Below are 18,546 nucleotides of genomic sequence, written 5' to 3'. Positions count from 1 at the left end.
TTGATCGCTCGGCAGGCGGGCCCATGAGCCATCATGACTGCATGACTGCAGACAAACAACAGAAATTGAACCTTTTAAGACTTTTCGCGTCCCTTATACAGTGCACTGTACCTCTGAGCCGGCCCTGGATTTTGTCTTACAACACCACCAACAGAGATGTCGCTACCCCACTTCGCGCCATTCCCAGACGCAAAAGTCAGAAAGAGCATACTGCCCGACGAATGGCAGTTGTACCTGGATTCGTGGGCTTCGCTGGCTGAGCTCTACCTAAGATTAGAGGACCAAAAATTCTCCGAGGCGACCAAAGATGAGAGCTCTCTCACTCAATTTCTCATGTCTTTCTTTCATGAACTGGCCCTGGACGATGAGCTAGCATCTAGAGTTGCGTCATTACGGAAGAAGACTTTCTTTTTATTACACAGAATTCTTTCCAAAGAAGAGATACCCACGCCATTGCTCAGCTGGTCAACACTATCTGACATCTGTCATGCGTATCCCAAGAGCGAGCAGTTCCGTACGCTCTTGCAAGGGTGCTGGAAGCGAAAGGGTGCAGCCATTGAGAAGTCATTGCAGACAGCAAAAACGTCTCTGATCCGGAACTTGGAATCGAAGCGACCGGAAGAGGCCGAAAAAACACTTGATCGGATCGCACCTCTTCTCAGAGCCTCATCAGATGCCAGCATGTTCATGCTGACAGGGTCCGACTTCCTCGACTCTCTCCTCTCCGCATACCCACAAGTTCCGCAATCGATGCAGAAGAAGCTAGTCACGACTGCATACCTTGGTCTAACGGCCGCATTAGAAGGTCCTAAACCGAATTATTCGCTGCTCTCTGATCATCTGTACAGCCTGAAGTCTAATGAGGAGCAAGACCAGAAGAAGGAGCCTGGTAAGAAGACGTTGGTTGCTGATCTTGTCACCAACACACCGCTACTGGAAAAGATGAGAGAAAAGGCTACTACTCCGGAAGCAACAAGAGTAAAGAACACTGCAGCATCATTGAGCGCATTTCGGCAGTCTAGTCTAGCTCGGCCGAAGAGGTTGATTCGACGAAAGGTAGACAAAGGCAAACCAGCAGCGGATCAAGATAGCTATGGACACGGTGCATTCGCTGGCGAGACACACGTTCACCGGATGAGTATGATTAGCCAGATCCAGGATCTCTTTCCAGACCTGGGTGCAGGCTTCATTGTCAAGTGCTTGGACGAGTACAACGACGACATCGAGCAGGTTACCGCACATCTTTTGGAAGATTCGTTACCGCCACACCTAATCGAGGCTGATCGGAGCGAGAAACTGTAAGCACTTCCACTTGAGCTTCTGCCATCATAGCTTCAATCAAATATACTAACATATGGTAGACCCACACCGACAACAGCCTCACAGCCAATGCCACCACCGAGATCAAGCCAACACCTCCCAGAACGGCGCAACGTCTTTGACGACGACGAATTTGACAGGCTTGCAGTTGATACATCGCGATTCCATATCGGTCGCCGAGGTCAGGATTCGACCGCCGATAAGATCTTGTCCGACCGCAGCAAAGCACCTGCCAAATCAGCGATCATGGCTGCGCTGGCTGCCTTCGATTCAGATGACGACGAGCGAGATGATACGTACGATGCAGAAGACGTCGGCGCATCTGTCGATACCGCTGCGCACGGACCTGGCGAGGATGCCGACTTGGGTGATAAGAACGAAGAAGCCCTATTCCGCGCTTACACCATGACACCTGAGCTGTTCGGTCGTGAGTCGGAGACAAGGCGGGGCAAAGCTCGAACAGCCCTCAAGAGCGAGACTGGTATGACCGACGAAGCAATCGAAGGCTGGGCCATCATGATGGGTCGCAATCCTCGCGCACTGCGGCGGCTCGAAGCGAAGTTTTCCAATTTCCAGGGTCAGCAGCGAGAGCTTCAATCAACAGCATGGCGGGACAGCCCTGCAGGATCTGGCGACGAAGCCAGTGGTGATGGGCAAGGAGGCCGTGGCGGAAGAGGCGGCGGCGGTAGAGGAAGAGGTAGAGGGCGCGGACGTGGTGGCCCAGGTGGTGGAAGAGGTGGTGCCAGCGTCGCAGGTCCGGCTGACGACAAAGGTACGCAGATATCACGGCAGCGCAAGGAAGCCAACAAGGGTTCAAGTGCGAACCATAATCGGAAGGCTCAACGAGGCAAGAAGATGGCCCGAGCTGGTTTCCCAGCAAGCTGAGGGGACATTCTGTTCACTCAGGACAGCAAGCACTAGTTTATCCTTGCATTCAAGTTATATCTCTACAGAATTCAGACAAGGCTGTAGCTGTGTTCTCAATGCAAACAGCGTAGTAGCATTATCACTAACTAATGATATCGGGATCGTCCATCCTATCGCCCAACCCCGCACCTTTACCCAAAAAGTTACCCAAGCCACGCACCCCCCTCCCATATCATTCCATCCCCTCTCCCAAAAAAAAAAGGCGCGTAGCTGATAAGCTCTCCGACGGGGAATCGACTGTTTGCATGATTAGGTCAAAGCTGAAGACACTCTCGATTAGGTAGCACATACACCCCGGTCTCCCGCGCTTGTAAACACTTCGTGAACATTTGACAAGCGGAAATCATGACCACTAGACCATCGAAGATGTTGCTGTTACCGTTACATGACGTAAGCAGATGGATGAGTGTTTGATGGGAGGAAACTCAAATCATGCATCTATATTTCTTGAATTCATGGTATTGAGGGGCTTTGCCTTGGGTAGCAAGTATCACGCGGCCAACACCAACGGTTGGCATGCGGGGTAGGCTCGTGGTGCCATGTGGTGATGGCACCCGGGCTTACCGGATATCAGTCAGCCATCAGCCAGTCGGAGGACGCAGGGTCGTGGATGGGACTGGCATGTCTGGGTTCTGTGGCTGGGATTTTTAGTAGGCTGATGCGGGAAACCTCAGGAGCGCGCACGCGACTACGCGGCATGCTAGAACGAGACATAACGATAATCTACAAACGTTCGAAAACCATAGAAAGTATCGTGGAGCGCTCAAGCGTGTCCTTTGACTTTTCTAACGCGAGAGGCAAACATTTGCCTCTTTAACCTCTTCTGTGCGTGCGAAAACGCTGATTCGCTTAGGTTTTTGGGCGCAGTTGGCGCGCAAGGAGCCTGCGCAGTGCGCCCTAGGGGTATCCTCACTAACTCCTCCCCATGCATCGCATCACATCGCATCACACATTGGACTCATCAAATCAATAGTACTACCATATATTCAGCGCATCTTTTGCGCATTATCTTCATAAGGTCGTGATAACCGAGCACCTCTACGCTGGAAGGCCAGTACAAGACGTGGCACTACACCACTACTCAGAGTCGGCGCAAATACCCGTTGTTGTACTTCCACAACTGCTCCAAGCACACCGCAGCAGCAACGTACTTCCAGCTCCTCAACGTGCGGTAGTTCTCCCAACCATCTGTCTCCAGCGCGACCATGAAGCACGCAATGGAGCGCGGCAACGCCTCCGAATCTGCATCGCCATCCCAATCTCCATCACCCATTACTATGCTCTTGATCATGTCGCTGACATCGCGATTGAAGCGTTCTTGAACCTCGAGATTGGCTTCGCGCACGTAGCGGGATGGTGCACGATCTTTCTTGCCGAGGATGTTACCGCTAAACACCTCAAGCTCGGTGAGACGTGAGCCTCGAGACGGACGGTGTGTGTCCATGATTTCGAACATGTTCTCTTCGTACGCTTCACGGAGTTGTTCTGCGAAATCCCAATGATGTTCCCATTGTACTCCACGGGTCTCTCGTATCACATATCGCTTGAGCTTCTGTACCAACGTTTCATCACCCCGGCGATGGTGAGATGTTCGGTAGGCGTTCTTCATCTTATCGAAGAACGTTTTTTCGTCGATACGTCGATACAGAACTCCTAGGATCTTTGTGCTTGTGTAATATGAACTTCTGGGTTTCTCAGCGTTCAGCACACTCACCTCGTCGAAGTCGTCGCCCTCGAGCTCCTCGAGCTCAGCTGCGCCCAAATCGTTGACGATAAGATTCGATCCTGGAGCCATGAAATCGGGGCGGATGTGATCACCACCTGGGGGTATCTGAGCCATGCTTGCAGGAATTCCGGATTTGCCAAAGTCAACGGCGTCGGATGCGAGCTTGGCAAGAAGCAGGCACTCTCGATCCAGAGTGCCAGCAGGAGCCTTATCAGCGCGGATCTTGTGCTTGTTCGAAATCTGTCCCAATCGATCCATATTCATATATTCGATAAAGAAGTCAACAATATCGTCGGCAGTTACCGGCCGCCCCAAGTCCTTTGCCGGCGTGGATGGGTAGTCAGCGGGTTGATAAACGATTCTCGGAATCAATCGAGTGTCGTGGATGATGTGAAATAGATCTCCATCAAGATCACCACCACTTAGCTTCGAAGGCAGATCCCGCGGACCTTGCTGTGAGAATACGACGCAGTTGTGCAGTGCTCTGAGGGGTGAACCTTCTGGAACGTCGACTGCTTTGACGACCTGGATATCGCCTGGGTGTAGTGCAGGGGCTCTCGTGATGACTATTCGCTCGCCAACGAGTATGGTTCTCTTCAGTTTGTCGTTCGTATCGTAATCTTGTAGCGGAATGTAGACCTCGCCCTCTTTCAGAACATTCCATTCGTCCATGATTCCATAAAGGAGGTAGCCGTTCTTGATTGGAATACGCGCGCGATATTTGATATCCCTCAGGCTTGACATAGCTGCCACTTCCACAATGTCGGTGAGGAAGCTGTCCGCGTGGAATGATAGACCCATCTCATTCATTCGTCGAAACAGTGACGGGACTCTCGCGAGATCACCCGAGTGGGAGTATTCTAGCAGGCTTGTTAGCACACTCGACCATACATTCAAGAAGCAGTTCGTGGCGATGCCGCAAAATATGAGGAACCGAACATCCCCTCAGGCCGCACAATATGCTAGAAGATCGGAACTTACCGAGAAGGCTGGCTGCATTTATAGGATGCTCCGTCAAGAGTTTCAGTTCTGTGACAGCTTCATCCTGAACTGCCATGAAGTTTTTCGCAGGTATACGTAAATCCTCAAGGATCTTGATGAACTGGTGGTTCAAATATACTCTGAGAGGCCTGTAGGCAGCTCCGCAGATTTCCAAATCCCTCCACTCTTCTTTGGCGACGTATTTTGTCATACTCTTTCGGGCATGGAGTTGTTCACCTTGCAATGTTGTATCTAGAGATAGTACGCCCTTCGCACCTCTGAACCGGATCTGAAGCACCGTTGGCCTGAGTGCTCTACGGTCCGGCTGGAAGGCGTTCCAAACTTTCTGGAAGAGGTTCAATGACAAGGTTCCGCAGCCGTCACTGAATGTACGGTTGTTTCTCGTGACGTCGTCCTTCATTTCGTTTACATAGGCGGTTTTCGAGATTGGCACAGAGAATGTTGTGTCTGGATGTCGGCGTACAACGTCAGCCTACATCTCACATACATTTTGTACCTGATTGAACCCTACCGGAGAACGCCTGCCCTATCCTTGCCGCGCATTTTGCGGCGCAACGAATTTGGGAAAAGTCGCCCAAGTCGCGAATGCTCGTATGAAGTCAGTTGATGTCTCGCACACGATCAGTGCGTACTTACACATCTCTTGCACAGACGACGATCCCATCTTTCTTGAAAGGAGCCATGAACCAAGTTTCATGAGTACGGAGTGACGCATGCGAAAAGCCGAGAAATTGAAATGTATGGCCCGCGACCGTGATCCCGGATCGAAGTACGCCTCGAAAGCGTTCGTAGACTCTCTCTTGCGATGCCCGTGGGTCATGGAATACCGGTAGCTCGTCCTCATCTGCGAAGAATACTCGCATGAAGAACTGGGTGTGGGTGTTGTACTTCCTCAGTATACGATTGGAAACGACCCAGTCAGGGCCGCGTAGCAGGATACCTAAAACCTGACTTTAGTTGTGCAAGTTCCAGTATTTGAAGTCTACATACCGGTAGGTGTGACCGTAGCCTTGTATGTTAAGGCGAGGTGGTTTTGCTTCTTCTGTTTGACGTCCCAGGTCCGGGAAAGTTCCTCAAGACGTTCACAACATTCGATACTCTCATCAAGAATGAGCTTAATCGTCTTGATCATAAAGCTTTTCGCTTCAATAGCTGGTGCAGGCGTTGGTATCCGCTTTCCTCGGCGACTGACTGCGTTTGCAGTAAGATCTGCCGCCTTAACCCCTGGTGTAGGCGTTGGTATCCGCTTTCCAAGGAGACGAACGGCGTTCGCGGTGAGTTCTGCACCATGCTTCTCAGCAGCGTTTTGTACTACTGGCATCAATTCCATCATCTTCCACGGGGCAATTGTACCCTCTAGCATGAGCGCCGTGAGTTGGTAACGGATATTGAACGTGAAGGACTGCGGGAAGGATGGGCCATAGTCGCTAAGCATATTGTTGACAACTGCATACTCATGTTCGATACTGCTCGTCAAAACGTTGGGCTCTATGGTCTTCAACCATTTGGTGTTAGATCCCGCGAAGAAGGGCTTAACAAAGGTCCAAGCGAGATCAACGCTTCGGGTGTCGGAGAAGGCGATCTTGTAGACCATACACAAAGCGGAGTTCATATCGTGCGATCTACTCAACTTGCATAGTCTCTGTAGCCGAAGAACCGGTTTCGGCGGCTTGATGCCAAGTCTCGACATTGCGGCAGATATGTCATTCGGTGCTTGCTCACCGGCATACAAGTGTAGATCATTGGTCGACTGAATGTCGTAAAACTTCGGTGGAGACTTGAGGGTGAATGTTATCGTTCCGTGTTGGCCATTGCCGCGAGACGGAATGATGTGCTCTATAGTAGCATAATCAATGTCAATTCTGCAATGCCAGTTGAAGGCTTCGGCGGTTTCTGCCCGCAGGTAAATCTGTGTGGGTAAGCAGCCAGACTAACATTGACATGTTCGATGTGGAAAGATACACCTACCACTAAAGCATTCTTGCCGAACGTAATGTAACCTTGCCTCTTGTCCTTGAGCTTCTGATCAAAGACGAGCTTGCCAAGATGATCGTAATCCCAAACGCCTGTCATGAGGGTACGAAAAGACAATGTCGAGCCTCCCGGACGCTGAAGTTTTGCGATAGGCGCCGGACTTTTGAATCTTTTGGCCTCTTCTATCTCTTGCTTCTCTCTGAGTGACTTGAGTTGGAGCGGATCTTCCCGACGCTTGTTACTATGGCGGAAGTCGAGTGGCTGATTTCCGAAATAAAGAGGTTGCAGCGCCTGGCGTCGGCCCTGACTACCGCGTATATCCAGAAAGCGATTTCCACTGCTAACGCTCGGTACAGTGAGGATGGCGAAATCATTATGTTGACCGGAGAACTTTCGAACGTCGAATGCAAACACGTCAACGCTGTGGAGAGCTTCCTGAAGGGTGAAGTGTAAGAGGACGTGATTGGCGTCTTTGGGAACCTAATGTTACGGCATCTGGTTAGCGACTGCTTTCCTATTCGCGCCCGCTGGCGACTAGCTCAGGTAGTGTTGTGAGCTTACTTTCGGAATATAGATGTCCATCTTGAACGACTTTGTGCCTCGAAAGGCTGGCCCACAACGCGGGGAAGTGGTAGGCCTTATTGGCACTCTAAACGCGCAAGTTAAGGGACAAGATCAGACAATGTGAGGTAGGAAGTTCCAGGTCGCTACGAGCTCGCTGACTGGGAAGGTGGGGACGGCGCTAAGGGATATTGGGCAAGACGCGTTCTCACGTGCGCGTTGCGGGGTTACCTTTCACCTTTGCTTCTTGAGCACAGCAGACCACCGATGATAGGCACGTAATCATACTGTGCCGCGTATTCAGAACCGCAACCAACGGAAATGTGAGAAATTCGGATCTGCTGCCTGATTGTGTATGACAGTCGCGTAAAAGGGCCCGCATGTGGCGTGTCACCACGCGACAGGTCGCTTTGGAGAAGGGTTTACCAAGACGCAAATTTCCCACAAGAGGAAGGGATCATCTAACGTCCTTCACGACTCATACAACGCAGCCATCCGCATCTGCACGTACCCCCACGCGGTTACAGGCTCGTACTTCTTCGGCTTCTCTTCACCCCAACAACCCGGCAACGCCTCAATAACCGTATCCATATTTGGTGTCGCGAACACAGGGATTGAGTAGCGATCTGGTACTACTGTCTCTCTGTTGTTATGCTTGCCGTCTTCAGTGGCCTTTGGAGGGACCGGGGGTAGGCCAACACGATGCACGCTGCTTGTCCAGCGATCGTTGCTCCATCTCGCCATGAGATCTCCGATGTTGACCAACACAGTGTCGGCGATGGACTCTGCAGCACGGAAAGTACCTGGTCTAGCAGGGGCCTCTACTTCCAGACCACCGACATTGTCTTGGAATAGCAGGGTGAGCGTGCCAAAGTCGGAATGCGCGTTGATTCTACTGCGCTCGTTGTTGCGTAGCTGTTCGGCATCGATGGGGGGATAGTGCAGAAGCCGGAGTTGGAAGAGCGAATGCGAGTGGGTAGGAGAGAGACCTGGTGCAGGGACGTTGAGGGCGATGGAGAGAGCATCGAGGATGCTGTGGATTAGACTAGCGCACTCGACGAAGTACTTTTCCATGAATGCACGAAAGCCTGGAAGCTTATCTTCTGGAAGCCATATGTTTGGCTGGGCCTCATCTTTCACGTTGCCCGACTCGAAGGACTCTTTGTAATCAGGCGTCTGCCTCTCATCAGTTTAGACCATGGAAAACGAAGATGAATGCAACTAACTTCCCTCAGCTTATTCAGCTCATTGACATCATAAACACCCTGACTGACCTTCTCCACGCCTGGAGCCGAGTACCCACGATGATGACTGCCGCCCGGCGGATGCGGAGCCAGCATCTTCGTCTCAAGCGGCAGAGCGAAGAACTTCTTCGACCAGGCAAAGCACTCATCCACTAGCTCCTTCCTCACACCATGGTTCTTCAGGTAGACAAAGCCCACACTACGAAATGCATCATCGATTTCCTTGGCGATCCTCCCTTGACCCTCCGCTTTACCGTGCAGGAAGGTGCCGAAGTCGACGACGGGTATGCCGCTCATCTCGTCGATGGAAAGGACTAGAAAGTGAGAAGTGGTTGTGACGCAGGAACGAACAGAGAAAGAAGCAGGTGCTGACTCGCGGGTTGCTTCTGCTTTGGTTAGATAGTAGGGACGGCAAGCACGCAGTAGTACAGCGGCGGGGTCAGGCAATCGGCAATGCGGGGTACGTTCAGTGGTTGCGAGATGCAACAAACGGAATGGGTCAGCACAATACGTCTGAATTGTGAGGTGTTTCTCGATACATGCTTCTGCTATAGGATGCATAGAGTAAGACTGTGGCGAAGACTGCTGCCAAGCACGTGATGCTTCCGAGAAGCCATCATCTAGAAAAGGCCAACGCCAACCCTAGAATGCTATGCAAACCATTTACCCCATGCCCCACCTTACGTCCCAGAATGCTTTGGTAATCCATCTGCCCCTTGACCGTACCGTCGTACCTGATGCCCTTTGGTTCCACTGTAAGTCCTTTCGCCGATAGTCATACCATGGAAGATCACGACTCTCCGAACATGTCTGCCACGCCTGCCAATCCGGGGCTGGTACCTCGGACTATGGTCGGCTGTTGGTCCACACTCATGTACTGCTCCATCATGACGGTCCTGGCTTTGGTCTTCGTCGATCTCTGGATCTTGCCTTGCTCGTGAATACTGACACCCTTGATGCTACTCATGAGATCTAGTACAATGCTGCGCTGCATACGTTCGTCCGACCTGTTCGCTCCACGAAGCTTTGCAAGACGGCGGTCGACGCGATACGGGTCACCCATGCCGGGTAGAGACAAGATGATCGAGCGCGGTATCTCCTCGTCCAGATGAATGATACCAGCAATGAGTGAGGCGAGCTCCTTCTGGCAATCCACAAAGTATGGCTCATGGAGAGACGTAATGGCCGATTTGAGGATGTCGTTGCAGAAGTAATCCCGAATGGGCGACTTCTCCTTGAACCGTGGGAGTAGCGTGCGCAGCACACGGACCATGGTGACAACCGACCTGGTATCGCGATAACGTATTGTTGAGTTGCAGAAAAGGAGGATAGGCTCGAGGACGGCAGGCGTTGTCAGGATGAAGTCGCACATGGGCGGTGCGTTGGCTTCTTTTCGGCTGTGCTCATCGTGACGGGCAAATTCTGTGATGGGGTCAGCTTTTATTCATAAAACATGATTCGGATACTCGGTACTAAAACCAATGTCCGAACGTCAATAGCAGTCGCGAAAATGGCAGAACAAAGCAGGATAGATAACAGGCGACTTACCCTGTCTAGAGTCGAGCAGGACAGCGACAAGCGAAACCGCAGCATATGTGAGCTGTCGTAATATGCTCTCAGTCTTCATCTCGTCCGTCAAGTTGTCATTGTGTCCCGACTCCGCCACTTGTCGAGCAACCTCGTTCCATTCCCCGGAGATTTTTCGATCCAGCTCTCTGAATAGCCCCTGTATCATGGGTGGCAGGAAATGTGGCCGTAGACGCGCTGGGCAACCTTCAATGAGATGGGTGGATACGGTTAGTAGGACAGATAGATGATGCGCAGTCAGAGCGCCTGCGTGGCCAAACAGGGCCTGACTCAGTGGGCCTGGCAGGTCTTCTATGCCATAGAAGAAGTCTCGAAATCGTGTTAACGAGTAGAGGATGTAGTACGAGCTCTCCCTAATCTGCCTTACGGTGCCTCGCACCGTTGACGCAAAACCCTCAAACGTCGACTTGGAGCCACTAACTCTTGCAAAGAAGTCATCGCGGCTCTCTGTGGATATTCCAGCTTGCCAGAACCGATCAGTCAGTACTCTTCGAATAACCTGCTGTAGTTCTACTGGCAAGTGTGACCAGTTGGCGTCGATATCGTTGAATGCTTGTGCATGGCTCACGAGCTGGAGAAGGTTTGGGAGCAGTACTGGTATGGCCTCTGCCCAGAGTAGCGCAGCAGTCTCGTACGCAGCGGTGCCATCGCGAAGCTTTTCCGTCGATGCTGCCAGTAATGTCTTAGTAAGTCGTAGTGGCAGTTGTTGAGAGCGGTCAAGGATTGTGGCCTGCAACGCCTGGCCATCACTAGGCAATTGTTGATCAGACCAGTCCTGAATGCCGCGGAAGTTGTTCGCAGATAGAAACTCGGGCAATTGGCCCATTCCCAATACGCCACAGAAGGACTGGAACGAAGAGATGGCCTGGGTGAACTCATCGTTGCGCCAAGCATCCTTGACACGGTTGAGCATCTGTCTCATGCGCTCCTCTTGCGTGGCGCGCTCTAGTGTTGTACATCTATGTATGATGATGAAAAGGAAAGCGGAGTACGCCATACGTTGGCGTTCGTCAGTCGTAGGGTCATTAATCATCTCATTGACCTTGGCCTCTAGTTGCTCGTAGACGTTCATAAAATCGTCAGCGAATTTCATCGCTAGTTTCTGCATCTCAAGACTGCATATGCGCTCGAGGTCTTTCACAGCATCGGAGTACTGTGGATAGCTCGTGTCATCGGCTAGCCGTACTGTAAGCATATACTCCAGGAAGGTGAGAGCGAACCCTGGGCGGTCACCAAGGGCTTTTGTTGAGAGAGTTGCCATCAAAGATATTATCTTCCTTGCAACTTCGGGATCTTCAAAGTGTGCTTGCAGGATTTGCCTGCCCCACTGCTCGAGCGAGTCTTCCAAGGTATTTCGCGTCCGCTCATCATCTTGCGCGTTTTCGCCTTGCCCTTGCTGCCACTTCATGTAACCCTTGAGCGCAGCTTCGATGACAGTGACCTGTGCATCGACCTGAAGGACTTGTGGAGAGTTTTTGGTGAAGTTTTGGCGCTGGAAAGCAGGCTGATCATGGTACAGGTTCTGCAGCATGTTCGTCGCCTGAGCAAGAATATGCGCCATTGCCTCTACCGGCGTCTTGCGAACCAGGACCTCGATTACGTCTGCACAGAAGCGCCGATAGTTTCCTAGAAAAGCATGACGCTCGGGTACTGTATCAATGTCTTCGTTGAGAAACTGCAACGTAACGTCTTCGGTATCTTCGGGTAACGATTCGTATCGAATAAGTCGGGCGCAGCACGTCTCGAGTAGCCCGCCAACCATAGAGTTGACGACATCGGAGTCTCGCACGATGCTCGATCGTAACAGCTTGGTCCAGCAATGAAGAACAGGTATGGACACAACCAGACTAGGGTTGCGCATGATATCGTATAGGAAACCGAATATGCCGGTTAGGTCGCTGCCATCTGGTATCGATTGGGGCTTTTGCTCGATGAATAGTCCGAGGCTGTTGGCCAACTGTCGTCATTAGCACGGTATGACAAGCCTGAAGAGCAGGCGAGGGCCTTACTTCTGAGAGTCTCTTGCAGAGCATGTATTTCTGATCATCTATGTCATTCACATCCATATCCGTGAGCGTCCAATTGTATACTTCTCGCAGCAGTGAAACACTGCCAGGTGTGAACATGGGGCATACAAGCTCCACAAACTCGTCGTCGTGTAGGTGGGTTCGGTTGTAGATCGCTTGGAGGGTCTCGACAGCGGCCTGTTTGTGTTAGCAGCTGTCCACGTGGGTGGGTGTATGGGGTCGACATACAATCTGCATCTCTACGGCTGGGGTAGCCAGCGCCTTGCAGACGGCCTCGATGACTTGTGTTGCAGCGATAGCCTTGGGCATAATCCACGGCATGGCCGCCTTGAGGGCTTGCATAGACTTAATAGCGCTTGTCTTGACAGCATCCTGGTTCTGGTAGTCCTGCCCCAAGCACCAGCTCAAGTTGTCGCATAGTCTCTTCAGCCATCCTTCGTCTCCACACCGCACATCCAGACTCTTCTCGCGTGTAGGGAGCTGGTCTTGTATGACGGCAAGCGGTGTGAAAATCTCGACACAGGCGCGCCCCAGGTCGCTACCTCGAAGGCCGGCTGTGGGGTCTTCGCGATTGAAGACTTCCTCAGAAAGCGTTTCCAGGACGTACAGCACGACAGCCTGGTGGTGCAGAGAACTTGTCCAGAGCGAGACCAGCAGTTCGTCCATATCCAGCCACTCGGCACCCCAACTGCGCTTCGCAATTTCCGTCCATAGCTGCGCGACCTTGTTCCTCAGGAATGCGGCATCGTCTTCGGACACGTTTTGGGCGAGCTCGATCGCATAGCCTCGTAAAGCTGTGCCTTGGTCCTCTGTGAAGTCTTCCCAGCTGTATTTTATCGAGTGCTCCAGCATAGTGAGGCCATAGTAGCGGAGGGGGGCGGGTTGCGAGCGGTCGAGTGCGAGCGTGTGACCGTGTGAAGGCGCTTCCGGGTGCCGTTTCGCTTGCTCGAGGTATTCGGTTGCCTGTCGGCGGGTATCATTCGTTGACGAGGTTGCGTATATGGCCTGCAGCGCTTCTAATATTTGTGAGAGGTCTGAGTCTCCGCTGCCGTTGGACTGTCGGTGTTGCGCTCCACCGCCGCCATTCGTTTGCGGGGCCTGGCCTGCCCCAACGTTCATCGTGCTGAGGGCGTCTCTAGCCTCGGTATAAAAGACGTGAGGTCAGGTGAGTCTGGCGCGAACGGCACAGGGATATTCTAGCAATGTCGTGTGCGTGGTGTTCTGGATTTCAAAGATCCGGGCGGAGGTTGCTGAAAGCGGAAGACGTAGAGGGCAAGGATCGTGGGTTAGGAAGCTTTGGCGCCCGGTGTCTGGGACAGACCAGAGAAGATGGCGGTGTAGCGTGTAAGCCCAGATTCATTTGACTCACAGGCCGGGACGTGGTACGCTTTATTTCGAGGGTCCAGCAAGGCCATGGAAGCCTACATTCACGTCGCACGTTCCACAGACGCGTTTTGCAGGCTGCAGTCCCAAAGGCACGTCACGTCGACGCGATGTCAGCTGCTTTGCCGCCAGAACTAGGCTCGTCGCTTCCGAACTAGTCTATATCCAATATCGCTATATACAAAATCATAAGTCTTTCGTAAATGCTCCCCGAACACCCTGACGAGTATATAAAGTCGTCCAACGCTCACGTTTGCCCAAATGAACCATATGCACAAGAACTGCTGACTGCGTGACCTGAGCATCGCATGATATTGCATCACCGTGCATCGATTGGCCAAACCCCCCACCACACCAAACCCCGACATCGTCAACTTTGCGACATTACATGACAGCGCAAGTCTGCTTTTGGCACTGCTGGAGATATCCCTCGTCTTCTTCCGTGCCTAACGCGCTTCCCGGCTTTCGCACCACGCCTTTGACAGTCATGACCTGGTCACCTTCCGCGTGCCACCACCGCAGCGTCTGCTGCAGCGCGCCATCCGTCTCCTCGGATGTGATGGTCCACTTGCCACCGCTGACCTCGACATTGGTTTGTCCTGACGGAAAGTGGAACTCGGGTAGGTAGCAGACCGTAGGGAAATCTTCTGATGTCGAGCTCGGCGCAGAGAGTGCAAGCTTGAATGTGCAGTTCTTGAGATCGAACCCGTACGACGAAACGTCTCCATGAACGGCAACGGGGGTGGGGCGGATGAAGGCCTCGGCTGCTCGCAGACCCCGAACGTCGTCGTCATCTTTCTTTGAGCTCATTCGTTCTGCGGTGATGGTCTTCTGTAGGTTGGAAGGGTTGATGCTTAGGGTATCGGTCGACTGTGCTCTCGAGAACGTGGGCGAATTCTTATCTAGCGACGCACGGGAGTCGGCTGGCGAGAAGGGGCCTGCAGGAACCGCCTTGTCGTCTACTGAGTAAATGGAGAGATCCTCTCCGTTCCAAAGGTCGCCCCAGTAATGGCAGTTCTGGTCTTTGTCAGCCGTGTCCAATTCTAGACTGAATGCAAACATACATTTGCGACATAGGTCCACAGGGCGAAGCCGTTAGCTTTACTGTCTTCAAGCGCGAAGTGATTGGCATCCAAAGCAGCTATCTGGCTGCTGTAGTTGCCTGTCTTGTACGCGTATTTGTCGTCCATATCGTATGGGATACCGATCTCGGTGAAGATACAGGGGTGGACGCCCGTGTACTCTGTACCCTCGTCTCGGATCGCCTTGAGCTGGTGGGAGAAGCAGTTCCTGATGGCGTTCTCGCCAATCTTTATGGCGAATGCTGGCGTCAAATACTTTCCTCGCAACACACCAAATACGTCAACATTCCATACGCGGTTCCTGTGTGATATTAGACGAGATGAGATAAAAGTCAGTATTTTGGAACATACCACTTCTTTGTAATTAAAGTGATGCCATCGTAGAAATGCGGCGAGAAGATCATGTTGGGGTCGTCGTCTTCTGTGCCCTTGACCTTTGGCGGTATCTCCAACACTGGTGGCTGGAAGAACATCAAGGAGTCCGGGAATATGGACTTGACCATCTTGCTGTACGCCCGGTAGTGCGGCAGCCAGTAGTGGTTTGTGAAGTACTCGTAGTCAATCTTGGCCCCGTTCTTGGGATCGATTCCGAAGTAGTCCTTCTTCAAGACGATGTCAGTCGCCGGGTCCCAGACACCGTGTTGCGCCCACAAGCATTCGCCCAACTTCCACCCTGGGTCGCGTTTCCAGCCGTATTTGGTGTCGTCGTAATCTTTCGATAGCCATGCCATAGTGCCCTCGGGGTCCACTAATGCAGAGCCACTCTTGTATGGTCCCAGCCCGCCAAATTCCCAAGTCGATATCTCGCAAGCTCTACCCGATCCGGTAAGTATGGCCTGCCAAGCCGTCGGCGAGGTGCCCTTCTGGAGTTTTTGTTCGCTCGGGATCTGGGTAATATCTTGGTAGCTGATGAGGCCTCTGTTGGGCTCGTTCATGCTTTCCCACCCAACGATCGGGTCGTGCCACAGGTCGCCTGCTTGGTGTATCCGCTTCGCAAGATGCTCGCATGCTCCGATGTAGTGATCTTGCAGGTAGTCCTGGATGTTCTTTCCGTCTATGATGGCCTTGGGCGCAAAGTCCCTACCACCAAAGAACAGTGTCCACATGACCTGACATACTAGTCGTGTGTAGTTGGTGGTCCAGATCATCTTAGGGAAGGTGGCAGGGTCGGGGTATGTGTTGTGCACGAGGGCGGCTTCGGTGACGGCGAAGTTCTCGGGGTCCAGCCCACAAGCATAGAGAGTCCACATGGGCGCGCCAGAACCTCCAGAGAATCGTGACCACTATGCGATGCATTAGAGAAGTAGTAACTGAATCTATTGGAATGCTACCTACGACATCCTGGTGAGGATCCATGAAGATGTAGAAGCCATATTCTTTTGCCTTTCGTAGGAGAGCAATGGTGTGGTCTATCCACTCCTCGTCGTACTTGCCCGGGCCCGCGTGCTCTATGGCCTCCCACGTGAAGACATAACGGATGGTGTTGTAGCCCCAACTACGTAGTCGCGAGAAGTGTGTCGCGGAGTCTTCTAGCGAAAAGGGTCGGTTGACAAAGGAGACGTTGTCGCCGTCGAAGAAGTTGTCTGGAATGTGTGAAGGCTGGTCTGGCTTCGCAGGGAACTTGGCGTCGGCCGCACAGTTGATACCGTGCAGGGTGACTTCGCGGTTCTGAGGGTCTCGGAATATGCGTCCGTCGATACGCAGCCGGATGGGAGACATTACTGGTGGCAGGGGTGTGGACGGTTATGAGGAGAGTGAATGAGAGGAACAGGAAAAGGTGCGCAAGGCGGGTGCGAAGAGGAGCTATGAGGTATGCGCCTGTCTAGTCCTGATGGCGTAGCGGCGGCGTTCACGGGCATGCATGTCGTAATCCATGCCTGCCCGCATTAGCGTCCTGGGGGTCGCGGGGGTCAGTGCGTCCCGGCTATCATGCGGCTGGTCGCTGAGGACAAGTTGCAATTGTTCGACAGTGAAAGGCCAAATAAAGACACGACCCGCTCTTTCCATGACCTGACCGTCGCACCTGCCGTTGCTTCTCTGCGCGGACTATACTCCTGCTTGCTCAACTTCCAACCTACCGTCACTCATTCATAGCACTCTCAACCGCATCCCGCCATGATACTCCGACTGTCCTCTATTGCCCTCGGGCTCCTCCCGCTCGCCAGCGCACTCTCCGCCTCGGAAATACCCGCGGATACTCCCTTGTCGCAGCTCATCAAGGACGCCGGTGTCCAACTCGCTACCGGCAACACCCAAGACGCCCTTCTCTACTTCGACGCCGCCATCACCCGCGACCCGCGCAACTACCTTACCTACTTCAGGCGCGGCGCCGCTTACCTGCAAATCGGCCGAACCGCGCAGGCCCAACATGACTTCGACAAGGTGCTGGAACTGAAGCCTGGCTTCGAGGGCGCATTAGTGCAGAGGGCCAAGATCAGAGCCAGGAAGGCCGACTGGGCGGCAGCGCGCAAAGACTACGAGGCTGCCGGTAAGACCGATGCGATCGCGCAGCTGGAAGAAGCGCAGGGCGCTGCCATCATGGCACAGGAGGCGGCAGAGAAGCGCGACTGGGACGCGTGTATCTCGAATGCTGGAACTGCCATCTTAGTCGCGGGAGCAGCATACGACATCCGCAAGACAAGAGCGAAGTGTCGCTTCGAGAAGGGCGAGGTCGCCGAGGGCATCAGCGACCTGCAGCATCTCCTCCAGATCAACAAGGGCGATATCCAACCCCATCTCCAGAGCTCCGCCATGGCCTTCTACTCCCTGGGCGAAACCGACAAGGGACTCAAGCACATCGCACAATGTCTTCAGTCGGACCCAGACTCGAAAGCCTGCATGAAGCTACGGAGGAGAGAAAAGACCCTCGACAAGGACATCCAAAAGGTGCGCAAGTTCTTCGAGAAGCGCCAGTTCGCCACCGCCTCGAAACTCCTCATCGACCGCGGCGAAGAAGATCCGGGTCTATTGAAGGAGGTCAAGCAAGACTTCAAGGACTACACCGAACAAGGCTACATCTACGCCAACTCACCTCAAGGTCTTTACCAAACCCTCGTGGAGATGACCTGCGAAGCCTACGTCGAGATGAACAACCTAAAGAAGGGCACACCGTACTGTACCGAAGCCCTGCAACTCAACCCCGACTCGCTTCACGGTCTCATCCACAAGGCTCAATTCCAGCTCGAAGCCGACGAATTCGAAGACTGTGTCCGAACCCTAGAGCACGCGAAGGAGCACCACCAGAACCAGAAGCTCGACGAGTTACACCACAAAGCGCAGACACTGCTCAAGCGGTCGAAGACAAAGGACTATTACAAGGTGCTCGGCGTAACGCGCGACGCTGACGAGCGCGAGATCAAGAAGGCATACCGCAAGCTGACCAAGATGTACCACCCCGACAAGGCCTCGGCCAACAACATGACACCCGAGGATGCGCAGAAGAAGATGTCCCAAGTCAACGAAGCCTACGAAGTCCTCTCCGACCCCGAACTCAAGGAACGTTTCGACCGCGGTGACGACCCCAACAGCAACGAGCAGCAACAAGGCAATCCCTTCCAGGGTTCACCCTTTGGTGGTCAGCAGTTCATGTTCAGACAAGGTGGAGGTGGTGGCTTCCCTGGTGGCGGCGGTAGCTTCAAGTTCCAGCAGGGCGGCGGCGGATTTCCGGGTGGTTTCCCAGGTGGTTTTGGCTTCTAGACTATTGCTATTGCTTA

At 53.1% G+C, this 18,546-nt stretch overlaps 5 protein-coding genes and 1 non-coding gene across 6 annotated transcripts; 2 read left to right on the top strand and 4 right to left on the bottom strand.

The window, feature by feature from the left end:
• Positions 1-156: 156 nt before the first annotated feature.
• On the top strand, positions 157-2,205 carry J4E93_000553 (uncharacterized protein; the record flags this gene model as incomplete). The annotated part of the gene is made up of 2 exons (XM_049338512.1): positions 157-1,298; positions 1,362-2,205. 2 exons carry the CDS (start codon positions 157-159, stop codon positions 2,203-2,205), a joined length of 1,986 nt encoding a protein of 661 aa, XP_049204397.1.
• A 260-nt stretch (positions 2,206-2,465) lies between these two features.
• Positions 2,466-2,614, bottom strand: J4E93_000552. Its single transcript has one exon. It is a non-coding gene; the product is annotated as a tRNA-Asp (tRNA).
• A 714-nt stretch (positions 2,615-3,328) lies between these two features.
• Positions 3,329-9,051, bottom strand: J4E93_000551 (uncharacterized protein; the record flags this gene model as incomplete). Its single annotated transcript, XM_049338511.1, has 7 exons — positions 3,329-4,833; positions 4,955-5,447; positions 5,803-5,915; positions 5,966-6,884; positions 6,944-7,190; positions 8,022-8,686; positions 8,737-9,051. The coding sequence occupies 7 exons, from the start codon at positions 9,049-9,051 to the stop codon at positions 3,329-3,331; spliced, it is 4,257 nt and encodes a 1,418-aa protein (XP_049204396.1).
• Positions 9,052-9,544: 493 nt separating this feature from the next.
• J4E93_000550 (uncharacterized protein) lies at positions 9,545-13,487 on the bottom strand (the record flags this gene model as incomplete). The annotated part of the gene is made up of 4 exons (XM_049338510.1): positions 9,545-10,176; positions 10,303-12,298; positions 12,351-12,545; positions 12,597-13,487. The coding sequence occupies 4 exons, from the start codon at positions 13,485-13,487 to the stop codon at positions 9,545-9,547; spliced, it is 3,714 nt and encodes a 1,237-aa protein (XP_049204395.1).
• Positions 13,488-14,135: 648 nt separating this feature from the next.
• EGC1 (endo-1,4-beta-glucanase) lies at positions 14,136-16,552 on the bottom strand (the record flags this gene model as incomplete). The annotated part of the gene is made up of 4 exons (XM_049338509.1): positions 14,136-14,768; positions 14,816-15,134; positions 15,185-16,116; positions 16,169-16,552. The coding sequence occupies 4 exons, from the start codon at positions 16,550-16,552 to the stop codon at positions 14,136-14,138; spliced, it is 2,268 nt and encodes a 755-aa protein (XP_049204394.1).
• Positions 16,553-16,948: 396 nt separating this feature from the next.
• J4E93_000548 (uncharacterized protein) lies at positions 16,949-18,529 on the top strand (the record flags this gene model as incomplete). The annotated part of the gene is made up of 1 exon (XM_049338508.1): positions 16,949-18,529. The coding sequence occupies one exon, from the start codon at positions 16,949-16,951 to the stop codon at positions 18,527-18,529; it is 1,581 nt and encodes a 526-aa protein (XP_049204393.1).
• Between the last annotated feature and the right edge of the window lie 17 nt (positions 18,530-18,546).

The sequence above is a fragment of the Alternaria ventricosa genome, assembly GCF_023758065.1.
Source record: "Alternaria ventricosa strain BMP 2768 chromosome Unknown scaffold_1, whole genome shotgun sequence".
Classification (NCBI taxonomy): domain Eukaryota; kingdom Fungi; phylum Ascomycota; class Dothideomycetes; order Pleosporales; family Pleosporaceae; genus Alternaria; species Alternaria ventricosa.
The sequence above is the reverse complement of the archived record's forward strand: the minus strand, read 5'-3'. Positions and strand labels throughout refer to the sequence as shown.